The sequence below is a fragment of the Ovis canadensis genome, chromosome 15 (assembly GCF_042477335.2).
Source record: "Ovis canadensis isolate MfBH-ARS-UI-01 breed Bighorn chromosome 15, ARS-UI_OviCan_v2, whole genome shotgun sequence".
NCBI classification, from domain to species: domain Eukaryota; kingdom Metazoa; phylum Chordata; class Mammalia; order Artiodactyla; family Bovidae; genus Ovis; species Ovis canadensis.
In genome coordinates this window covers 37768059-37779803 of record NC_091259.1, presented here as the reverse complement: position 1 = coordinate 37779803, position 11745 = coordinate 37768059, and the positions used below count along the sequence as shown (strand labels likewise).

General features: G+C 54.2%; 1 protein-coding gene across 1 annotated transcript; it reads left to right on the top strand.

The window, feature by feature from the left end:
* The first annotated feature begins 6612 nt into the window (after positions 1-6612).
* MFRP (membrane frizzled-related protein) lies at positions 6613-11472 on the top strand. Its single transcript, XM_069554159.1, has 13 exons — positions 6613-6666; positions 6788-6890; positions 7008-7121; positions 7241-7402; positions 7544-7757; positions 8194-8324; positions 8443-8568; positions 8790-8866; positions 9238-9386; positions 9901-10031; positions 10160-10282; positions 11031-11158; positions 11248-11472. Exons 1-13 carry the CDS (start codon positions 6613-6615, stop codon positions 11470-11472), a joined length of 1737 nt encoding a protein of 578 aa, XP_069410260.1.
* The last annotated feature ends 273 nt before the right edge of the window (positions 11473-11745 follow it).

The following is an 11745-nucleotide window of genomic DNA, read 5'->3' as shown; positions in this document are numbered from 1 at the left end:
ACCACAAGTGAACAGGATGACCTTCCAAATGGAAACATTAGGCTTGAGCAAAGTGGATGGCTGAGCCCCTAATCCACGTAAGGTGCTCTGCCTCTTCTGTGACCAATTTTTCACAAGATGTAGAAGTCACCTGTGTGTTTCCTTCTGCTGGGGAGCAGACAGACTACAGGTAAGGGCCCCCTCAAGGACGAGGGCTCAGCCCATCCTTGCTCCCAGCCCTTCCTTCTATACTTAACCTGTGGTGCTTTCTCATCCCCGTGGCAACAGGTCCTAGTGCTGCACAATTCGCCAAACAGCCTATCGCCATGTTTCCTCACCTGTCAGCTTTGCCTCCTAGCAACTGGGATTGTGGTCCCCATTCTTTGCTGGCATCCCAGCAGGCCTCTCCCTAGAGGAGAAGCTCCCCTTGCTCCTGTTCTTGTGTGACCTTGAGCAAGAACCTCCCTCTTTCTGGGCCTTGGTATCTCATCTCTCAATTAAGGAGATTAGACTAGAGTTTCTCCAAGGTCTCAACTCAAATGTTCTCACTCTAAGTCATTTTTTCCCTAAACGCAAGTCCAATGGTTCCCTGATTCCATTTCCTAGAGTCTATCTGTTTTAAAGGAGCCAGTGCTCAGAAAATGCATCCTGCTTTCCGTTGGGGTCACCTTGTCCATGTTCTCATCTTGCCAGGGAGAACACACGCTCTAGAGACACCTCAAGTCTACCAGCTGGTCGGTGGCAGGGACAGGACGCAACTCGGGGATCTTGACTCCCCACCAGCTCTCTTTCCGTCTGAGTGCTCTTTTGGTCAAATAACTGACAGCATTTTTCAGAGCTTTCCGCAGCAAACTACCCAACCCTGTGTTCAGCTGAGTGGAACAGTAACCTGGGCACTCACTCACTTTACACATTCGTACGTGCTAAGTCACTTCAGTCGTGTCCAACTTGTGACCCTGTGGACTATAGTCTACCAGGCCCTTCTGTCCATGGGATTCTTACACGTTCATACAGCCAAGAGCAAACCAGCATGATCTGTTGCATACCTGGGCCCACGCACCTCTGAGGGTCCCGTCCTTCACCGCTCTAGAGGCACAAATGAGCACCTGGGCAGGAGACGGGGCAGCAGAGAGAACAGCATTCATAGTCCAAGCAAAGTACTTCATTTCTCTGGGCTTGTTTCCACCTCTGTAATCTGTGCACAAGAGCTACTCAGAATTGTGACTGTGAGAGTCTGGCACATAGTAGGTACTCAATGGATGTCCATTTCCCCCAGCCTCACCTCCATTTCCAGGATTGTGCCATCAACATTCCGCTAAGATTCTCATAGCGAGTGATCCTTGGCAAATGCCAAGATACCCTGGCCACTCAGAGTGTTTCTGACTTTTCAGGAATGCAATAAGTATAGTACAGCATCGCCCAAACCACACAGAGTTAGTGACGCAGAGCACTGTCTGGGCATTCCAAAGCCAAGGGCTGAGCTCTTCTGATTTCCTGGTACTTGGTGTGACCTTCCTCTTGGAGACCGCAGAGGGTGGGCTGGGATAGAGCTGCAGTCGTCCTGGCTCCTAGAGACTAAAGATCCAGGAACCAGAGAGTCAAGGGTACAGATGGCAGTGAATAACGAGAGGAGAGAGTTTTTGACAGACTTAGTAAAGGAGCTGCTAAGTCACTTCAGTCGTGTCCGACTCTGTGTGACCCCACAAACGGCAGCCCACAAGGCTCCCCGGTCCCTGGGATTCTCCAGGCAAGAATACTAGAGTGGGTTGTCATTTCCTTCTCCAATGCATGAAAGTGAAAAGTGAAAGGGAAGTCACTCAGTCGTGTCCGACTCTTCCCGACCCTGTGGACTGCAGCCCACCAGGCTCCTCTGTCCATGGGATTTTCCAGGCAAGAGTACTGGAGTGAGATGCCATCGCCTTCTCCTTAGTAAAGGAGAATTATGTCCAAATGCATGCCTAGAATGCTGGCCCTGGGAGCGAGCAAAAGGAAAGTGTTCCGATCAGAGGACAAGCCTAGACAAAGACAGGGTGGGTACAGTGTGTGCCAGGGACCAGAGAGAGGCCAATCTGGCGGGAGTGGAGGTCAGGGGCCACAGGCCCAGTAGGAGGGAGAGCTAGTGAGCCAGAGTGTAGAAGGTGACAGCTAACTTCAGCTGGCCTTGCCCTTCCTGGTTACGGAGGGGCCACAGAGAGCCAGGCAGGCCAAGCTTTTGCAGGAACCAAAGCGAAAGCCCAGTGGAGCTTCTGGGAGTCTGGAAATCGCCTGAGCAAGAAAAGGGGTCACTTCCCTTAGCTTGTTAGTTTTATCCAGAGTGGCTGGCAGGAAAGCCCATGCAGGCCTGTAGGGGCAAGGAAAGGGAGGGCTGGAGACACAAAGTCCCTGCAGGCAGCGAGGAGGTGGGGACACCCCTGAGAAGGAAGAGGCAAGAAGGCCAAGGCCTGGGGCCTGCAAAGGAGAAAAGGAAGCCCAAGAGGCAGCCAAGAATGCAGCAAGAACCTGGGACCCGATGGCCGCCAGCAGAAAACCTCTCCAGGGCCTCAAAGCCCAGGCCTCCTCCACACACCTGGGCTCCAGCAAAGGCTGCCTACAGGGTCCTTGCCCATAGGCCTTCTCGCCCCTGCTATTCTACACAGTTTGCAGAAAAAAACTTGGAAGGAAAGAAAAAAATAAAAAAGGAAAGGAAGAAAAGGAATAAAAGCTAAAAAATCAGAATCCAATAGACCCAGCTCTGAAACCCAGCACTGCTCCTTGCCAGCTGTGCTACTCTGGTGCCTCAGTGACATCTGGAAAATGGGAACAAAAACGCCCCCCTGTCCTTGCCTCCCAGGACTGTTATGAGGGTCAAATGAGCCAATGAGTGAAGGGTCTAAGTTCTGTTTCTCTCGTTGTCCGTTTAGCCGAGCCCTCATCCGGCCCTGCCCTGGTGCCTCGCTCAGCCTACGCTCTCTCATAGGAATACGTTCACGAAGCAACCAACTGCAAAGGGTGTCGTGGAGGATGGCCATGGGCAAGGGCAAAACCAGAGAGAAGCTTCCAGCCCTGCCTGCCTCCCCCTTGCCTCCTTTCTACCACTTTCTCACAAACAGGGGCTGTTCTGAGACCCGGTTCTGACCAAGCCACTCCCTGCTTAAATGGGTTACAACCCAGGCTTCTGAGGCCCACAGTGCTAAGCAGCCCCTCTTTTCTGGAATCCCTACCCAACCCCCAAGTTTTACCTACTAAAATCTTTTTCAATTCTCTCACTTTTTTTTAATTAAAAAGAAATTTTATTTGGCTATGCCAGGTCCTAGTTGCAACACGTGGGATCTAGTTCCCTGACCTGGGATAGAACCCAGGCCCCCTGCATAGGGAACACAGAGTCTTATCCACTGAACCACCAGGGAAGTCCCTCAACTCTCAACTTTAGACCACATGTCCACCTCTTCCAAGAAGTCTCCCTGCCCGTTATAGCTATCAGTATTTACCATGTTAAAATTTGAAAGGAATCCAAATACTTATTAATTTTTAAATAAAATTTTAAAATAACAGTAAACCTTCTATATGCTAACATAAGTAACATTTTCTTTCTTTTCTTTCTTTTTTTGGCTGCACCACACAGTTTGTGGAATCTTAGTTCTGTGATCAGGGATTTAAACCACCTGATCAAACCAGTGACCCCCTGCAGTGGAAGCACAGAGTCCTAACCTCTGGGCTGCCAGGGAATGCCCTTAAATTTTTTTTTTTTTAGTCATGCTTAGATTCTTTATTTATTTTTTAATCTGTTTTATTTTTTAATTTTTTTACATTGCAATATTGTAGTGGTTTTGCCATACGTTGACATGAATCCTCCATGGGTGTACATGTGTTCCCCATTCTGAACCCCCCTCCCACCGCCCTGCCCATCCCATCCCTCTGGATCATCCCAGTGCACCAGCCCCGAGCACCCTGTATCATGCATCGAACCTGGACTGGCGATTCGTTTCACATATGATAATATACAGGTTTCAATGCCATTCTCCCATATCATCCCACCCTCGCCCTCTCCCAGAGTCCAAAAGACTGTTCAATACATCTGTGTCTCTTTTGCACACAGGGTTATCATTACCATCTTTCTAAATTCCATATATATGCGTTTGTATACTGTATTGGTGTTTTTTCTTTCTGGCTTACTTCACTCTGTATAATAGGCTCCAGTTTCATCCACCACATTAGAACTGATTCAAATGGATTCTTTTTAATGGCTGAGTAATAAAACTACATTTTCCAAAACAAAAAGAACTGAGGAAGAAGGATAGTATTTACATTTTTGCAAATCTCATTAACACCTGGCTGGATTCTCACCTGCTTCACATCAGGCAGCCTCATGAAACCATGCTGGGTGCTCAGGAATGAAAGGGAGGACAAATAATGCCTGTGTTATTTATGGACAATACTTTTGACCTTTAAAACCCTCTAAAAACAGTCCAGCCTTAGGACCCAGGAAAGCTTTCTCCTCTAGACAAAAGTGCCCCAGGGCTCTCCAGTGGGTGAATGGAGAGGAACTGGAAACTTCCCTGGTAGTCCAGAGGCTAAATTCTGAGCTCCCAGTGCAGGGGTCCAGGTTGGATCCCTGGTCAGGGAATGGGATCCTACATGCCTCGGCTAAAGTGACTGCATGTGTCAACAAAGATCAAAGATATAGAACAACTAAGACCTGGCGCAGCCAAATAAATATTTTTTAAAAAATAAAAAGAGAGACACAGACATAAGAAAACAAACTTATGTTTGCCAGGGGGAAGGGGTAGTTAGGGAGTTTGGGATGGACTGATGCACACTGCTATATTTAAAATGGATAACCTATGAGGACCTCCTGTATAGCACAGGGAATTCTGCTCAACGTTAAGTGCCAGCCTGCATGGGAGAGGGGTTGGGAGGAGAGTGGATACATATATATGTGTGTATGAGTCCCTTTGCTGTTCACTGGGAACTATCACACTGTTAATTGGCTATATACTCCAATACAGAAATGTTTTTGGTGTTTAAAAAAATTAAAATAAATAAATAAAGAGAGAGAGAAGGGCTGGATGTGTGTGTGTGAGGAGAGCTGCCTCAGGGCCACAGACTCAGCCTCCCTGCTTCTCTCCCTGCCAGGCTCCTCACTTAGTCCCGCCCCATCACCAGCCTGCCTCAGGCCAGTGTAGAGGCGCAGAGGTGTGTCTGAGAAAATGTGCATTTTGGATTTTCCCAGTCCCGGGTTCAACTCCTGTCTCAGTATCTCACCGGCTGTGTGACCCTGAGGAAGTTACTGAACCTCCCGGGGAGCCGTAGGCCATCATTTGTAACAGGATTATGCGGCCTCACAGTGATTCAAGGAGAGAAATTGCACTTAGGACCTTTCACCCAGGGCTAGTATGGAACAGACATTCTACAAACCATAGAAAAAAAATACGCCGCTTCCCCACCTCCTGCCCTGCCCAACTCAGCCGGAGCATGGCCTAGTCAAAACAGATGACAATCCCTTTCCAGTCTCCCTGTGGACAGCTGAGCCAGGCGGGGATTTTCCAGGAGAACTTCGCTCCTGGAGAGAGAGGCACAGAGTGATGTAGTTTGCAGAGGGCAGATTTTCTATCCTGCAACAGCAGATGGCACCACCCACCAGAATTCACAGCCCATCTGAAGGGCCTGCCCTGACCCTGCCCAAGGCCTCAGGCACCTTCTCCTCCTCTGTCCTTTCTCCTGCAGCCTGAAGCAACCCAGGAAGCAGCAGCCAACCCCTCGAGTTCACAAGCAGCCCCTACACACCATGTCCCACCCACACTGTTCTTGTCCCTGAGCACCCGGGTGCTTTAGGGGGACTTTCAAAGACCCAGCTTGGGTAATGCCTCAGTCACCCAGATGCCAAGGAGCAGTTGTTGTTTAGCCGCTAAACTGTTGTCTGACTCTTTGCGACCCCATGGACTGTAGCCCACCAGGCTCCTCTGTCCATGGTATTTCCCAGGCAAGAATACTGGAGTGGATTACCATTTCCTTCACCAGGGTATCTTCCCCACCCAGGGATTGAACCCCTGTCTCCTGCATTGGCAGGCAGATTCTTTACCCCTGAGCCACCTGGGAAGCCTGGAAGGAGCAGAAGGCCGCTGTTTTTGTCCAGGGCCCTCAGGACTCGGGCTCTGAAGCTGCCAAGTCCTCACACCTGGCTTTGAAGGCTCCTTCATGCTTGCAAGACTGCCCCACTGCCCCCCTTCCCTCCCAGCACTCACTCAACACCTCAGTGAGATTAAGAAAGGGGGTGACCAGCTCCCCGCCACAGCCCACACAGAGCACCCAGCTTCCTGTGCAGGGTGTCCTCAGCCATGGCCTGTGCCTTTAAGGACCACTGCTGTGTGGCAGGGCCTCGACTTCAGCATCCTCAGCTGAGTTGGATTAAGCGACCATTCCATGCCTTTGCGAATTCCTTCTGGCTGTTGTCCCTTCCCCCACACGGAGACTGAATAGCCAGCGACCTGAGCCAGTCTGCCTAGGGCAGCAGGAGAGCTGCTCTAGCCCGACTGCCCCCCGGCCTCAGGGAGCAGAGGCTGCCCGTCGAGAGGGGGACTGGGGCAGGAAGTGGGCTCTTTGGGGCCTTGCGCTGCTGTCACAGGGACACCAGAAAGCCATGCAGAGCCTAGAGCCATGAAGGACTGCTCAGATATCGTCGTCTGTGTGGAAACGACAGAGCTGAGCAAGGTAAGGGCCACCAGGGCAGCTCCCACAAGCCCCAGACGCCTGCCTAGGGCTGCTGTGCCCCGTGAGCACACCTGCCAGGCAGCACGGCCACCGGCCCTCAGCCCTCAGATCTCTCCCTCAGACTGAGTTCTGCAATCCTGCTTTCGAGCCTGAATCAGGGCCATCTTGCCCCCTCCCCGCCCTCCGGGAGGACACCAACTGCAGCGCCCGAGCTCCCTGGCAAGGTAACCATCTCAGGGGGTGACCCGGGGGTAGGACAATAAAGGCCTGGCAGCTCAGGGTGGTAGGTGAGGGATGCCCTAGGGAGAGGGCTCTCAAAACCCCGCCCTGCCTGTCCGCAGGTCGGCATCCCCGACGGCTGCAGCCAGACTGCCACTTCTCCTGGCTGTGTGTCCTCCTGCTGGCCGGCCTGCTGCTCCTGCTGCTCGGGCTGCTGGTGGCCATCATCCTGGCCCGTAAGTCCCCAGGGCCTGCTGGAAAAAGGGCTTTAGGATGAGACCCCATGAGCTCTTCTGCCCATGCCCCGGAGGGATCCAGAGCCTCTGAGGCCCCTCCCCCATCTTGTCACCTCCAGAATTGCAGGCTACAGCCCCACCGGGGGCCACCTACCGTCCACTGCCTTCCCGAGGCCTCGCCACCACTGGCACTACCCCTGCCACCTCCACCACCACCTCCCAGGCAACTGGAACCCCTAAAAGGCAACCGGAGGCAGGAGTGAGCCTCGCACCTCAGTCCGGTGAGTACTCAGGGCTGATCTTCCTGGAGAAGGGCCCAAGATGGCAGGAGGGGGACATGCAGGAAAAGGCACCTTGAGAGGAAAAAAAAAAAAAAACTCTCTCTTCTTTTGACCTCTGATTGCTCACCTCCATCTCTGCAGCCTGTGGGGGCCTCCTTCCCGGCCCAAGGGGCTTTTTCAGCAGCCCCAACTACCCAGACCCTTACCCACCCAACGCCCACTGCGTGTGGCATATCCAGGTGGCCACAGACCACGCAATACAGCTCAAGATCGAAACTCTCAGCATGGAGAGCGTGGCCTCTTGTCTTTTCGATCGCTTGGAAATCTCTCCCGAGCCTGAAGGCCCCCTCCTCAGGTAGGTTCCTCTGTCCCCGGAGATCCCAACCCCCACTCTCTCATCCCTGTCCTGAACAACTGTCCGGAGGGCAGAACCAGGGAGGTGCAGAGGGAAACTCTTGACCGGGAGGAAGAAACGGAGAGACTTGGCCTCTGCGCCCAGCTCTGCCACCATCTTACTACATGACCTTGGGGAGGTCACTTCCCTTCTCTGACCTTGGCTTCCAAATCTGGAAGCTGGAACTCCCACATGTCTTTCCCATGAATCAGTGGTTCAAGGATGGACAAGCAGGTGCCAGGGAGGTCACAGCTCTGCTGGAAAGGAACAGAACCTTTTTTGACACATTGTCCCCAGGATGGGGCTTCAGGAAAGAGGACCACAGAGCCCAGGCAGGCTCCACTCCCGCTTGCCCTGAGCTCTGAGCCGCCATCACCCCCAATCTGGCTTCTTGCAGAGTATGTGGGAGGGTGCCTCCCCCCACATTCAATACCAACGCCAGCCGCCTCCGGCTGGCCTTCGTCTCTGACAGCAGTGTGGAAGGATCTGGCTTCCATGCCTGGTACCAGGCTGTGGCCCCTGGACACGGTGAGTGTTCTCCCACCAAATGCCCAGCTACCCATCAACTGGCCAACTCCAGCTGCTCCCAGCCCTAAAAAAGCGGCAGAGATTCTAGAGGGTTCTGAATCCAGATGCCTACCCCCAGGGAGCTGTGCCCACGAGGAGTTCCCCTGTGACCAGTTCGTCTGCTTGCTGCGTGACTCAGTGTGTGACGGTTTTGCCAACTGTGCTGATGGCAGTGATGAGACCAACTGCAGTGCCAAGTTTTCAGGTACAGGTCCGATCAGCCTCGGGACGGGTACTGTCTGATCCAGGTGCAGGCTGGACCCCTCCCGGCCTGGCCCAGCTCCAAACCTGCCTGGTCATCCTTCTGACCCAGAACTTGTTTCCCATGGGCACAGACAAGATTCTTCACTGCCGTCACTGCCAGGCCTACTGGCTAAAGGCACAGAGCCTAGCAAACTCATGAGCCTCCCCCCCTCCTCTCTACAGGGTGTGGGGGGAACCTGACTGGGCTTGAGGGCACTTTCTCTGCTCCCAGCTACCTGCAGCAGTACCCTCACCAACAGGTAAGCCAGCCAGTGCTCCACAGGGAGGGCAGTGGGGCACGTGTGGGCACACCTGAGCAGCGGGGTTAGTGCGATTGAGAACGGCATGGCAGATACTCCTTGTACCTGGAAAGACCAGAAATCAAGCAAATAGGAAGGGGACATTATTAAGTGCTTACTAGGTACCCAGCTCCTGTGCTGGGTAAGCTTATCTCTGAGACCAGACAAGTTAAAGGCCCTTCCACCAATGGTGATGAGAGTGGTGTAGGCCAAGCCCGCCCACTTCCTACCCAACTTGCAACCAGGGAAAGCCCATCTGGAGTTCAGCCTGGGGACCCCGATTGGAACAGGAGAAGGAACCCATAAATTACCCCACCTGTGCCCTCCCCCAGCTTTGCACCTGGCATATCTCAGTGCCTGCTGGACATGGCGTTGAACTGCTCTTCCACAACTTCAGCCTGGAAGCTCAGGACGAGTGCAAGTCTGACTACGTGGAGGTGTACGAGGCCCACAACTCTGGGGCCCTCAGCCTCCTGGACAGGTACAGGGCAGAACCACGGGAGGAGCCAAGGATACACCCCGCCTCCACAGCCTGACGTCAAGGCTGCCCACAAATTACCACCCCCATTCAGTAGCCTCATTGTCCTCTCTTGCACCAAGCTGAAGGTCTCCTCGCTGCCACACTTTTTAAAAAGAGGCTTGTCCTTCCGCACCTGTCCTTTGTGCCTGTCCCTCTTGCCTCGAGTCCTTGCATTGCCTCCTCCAGGAAGCCCTCCCCAGGCCTCTCCCACTCCCAGTTCTCCTGGGTCCATTTCCAGTTCCCCCAGAACCCTCACTGATTTTCCCTAGGTGGAAGTGGCTCAAGTTCAAGCAGTGTGTCTAGTACTTTGTCTACTGAACATGTGTGTCTTCCTCCCATGAGTCAATTACTATGCCTCCCATCCCCTCTGGCATTGTCCAGAACACCCAGCTCCCCGCCAGGCCTGCAAGAGGCCTCATGCATGCTCACCCAGCCAGGGGGGCCTGATGCCAGGATTCCTGCCTGCTCTGGACAGGTTCTGTGGAGCAGAGCCGCCCCCACGTCTCATCTCCTCGCACCACCAGCTGGCAGTGCTCTTTAGGACAGACCATGGTTTCAGCGTTGGGGGCTTCTCAGCCACATACCGGGCCCTCAACGCCACAGAGAGTAGGTGGCCCTGGGCGCTTGGGTGTGGGCAGTAGGGGCGCCTCCAGAAGAATGGGGAAGGGTTCTAGACCCTGGTCTAGGCACAGTGAAGGCCATGGGGATTCAGACATGTCCCCCCATGCCTGCAGGCCCCTGTAGGCCCGGAGAGTTCTCCTGCCAGGATGGAGGGTGTAAGAGTCTGCAGTGGATGTGCAGCACGTGGCGAGACTGCGCCAATGACAACTGCAGCAGCCCCTTGTTCCCACCCCCAGGTAAGGAGCCTGCCCTGCACTGCGGGCAGGGCTGGCAGGCCTGGGAAGGCTGGGTGCCCATCCAGAGAAACCCATGGGCACACATCTTAACAGTTATCCCTATCCTTCCTGATGGGGACTGAGGGCCCCCTGTTCAGACTCTAGACCACTTTACCAAATCCTGAAGAGATTCTCCCCTAGCCGTGGCAACAACATTTAGAGTTACCCCCAAGACAAATGGGAATCTGGGAGACGATGGTTCGGGCTTCAAGAACCAGTCCGGCCTTTGCCACACAGAGGCTCTCTCCAGGGCCCACCTCAGAGATGTGGGTGAGCCCTGGGGAATTCCTTCCAGATGGCTAGTGATTCTGCCAATGTCGGTGACCCTTGCTCCCTGAGATCACAGAGGTGCCTGCATGATGCCCGGGGCTGGCGAAAGATGCTTGGAGCAGGGTCCTGAGAACAGGAACCCTCGACATGTATATAAGGCATCTCTCTGTGTTAACTCCTTTGATTCTCACAATGGCAACCCACTCCAGGATCTTGCCTGGAGAATTCCATGGACATAGGAGGCTGGCAGGCTACAGTCCATGGGGTCGCAGAGTCGGACATGACTGAGCAACTGACACTTTCACTTTCTTTCCATATTATTTCCTTTGGTTCTCACAACAAGCCCCATCTGACTCATAAAGGGTAATTAGGTGACTTGTCCCCAGTCACACAGCCAGTGAGTGCTCCCCAGGGTGACCCTCCCCTCCCCTCCCTGCAGAGCTGGCCTGTGAGCCTGTCCAGGTGGAGATGTGCGTCGGTCTGAGCTACAACACCACGGCCTTCCCTAACATCTGGGTGGGCATGACCACCCAGGAAGAGGTGGTGGAGGTCCTCAGAGGTTACAAGGTGCTCCAGGCAAAGATAAGGAGGAGCCCCCAGGAAGGGAGGGAACCTGGGGAGCCGGGTGCCTGAGGGCTCCTCTCTTCCTTCCACAGAGCCTGACGAGCCTGCCCTGCTACCAGAAATTCCGGAGGCTCCTTTGCGGGCTGTTGGTGCCCCACTGCACCCCACTAGGCAGCGTCCTTCCCCCTTGCCGCTCTGTCTGCCAGGAGGCAGAGCGCCAGTGCCAGTCTGGCCTGGTGCTACTGGGCACCCCCTGGCCCTTCAACTGCAACAGGCTGCCTGAGGCAGCTGGCCTGGAGGCTTGTGCCCAGCCCTGACCCTGCGGCGGGGCCCTTGCCCTCTGCTATACACCCTCCTTTGCCCATCTGGGTGGGCAGGCAGGGGAGCAAGGGAAGGGGCCCAGCATGGAACTCTGCCCATCCCCCCCACTTCAGGGTCCTCCCAGGGAGGGGAAGAGGAGTCCTCAGTGGAGCTAGTGGGGCCCTCCCAACTTCCCATATCCTCCCCTATCCCTTTACTTTCCCCAGCTGCTGCAAACAGCTGGCCCGACTCCACGCTGTACCACTGACAATCTGGACCCCTTCCCACCC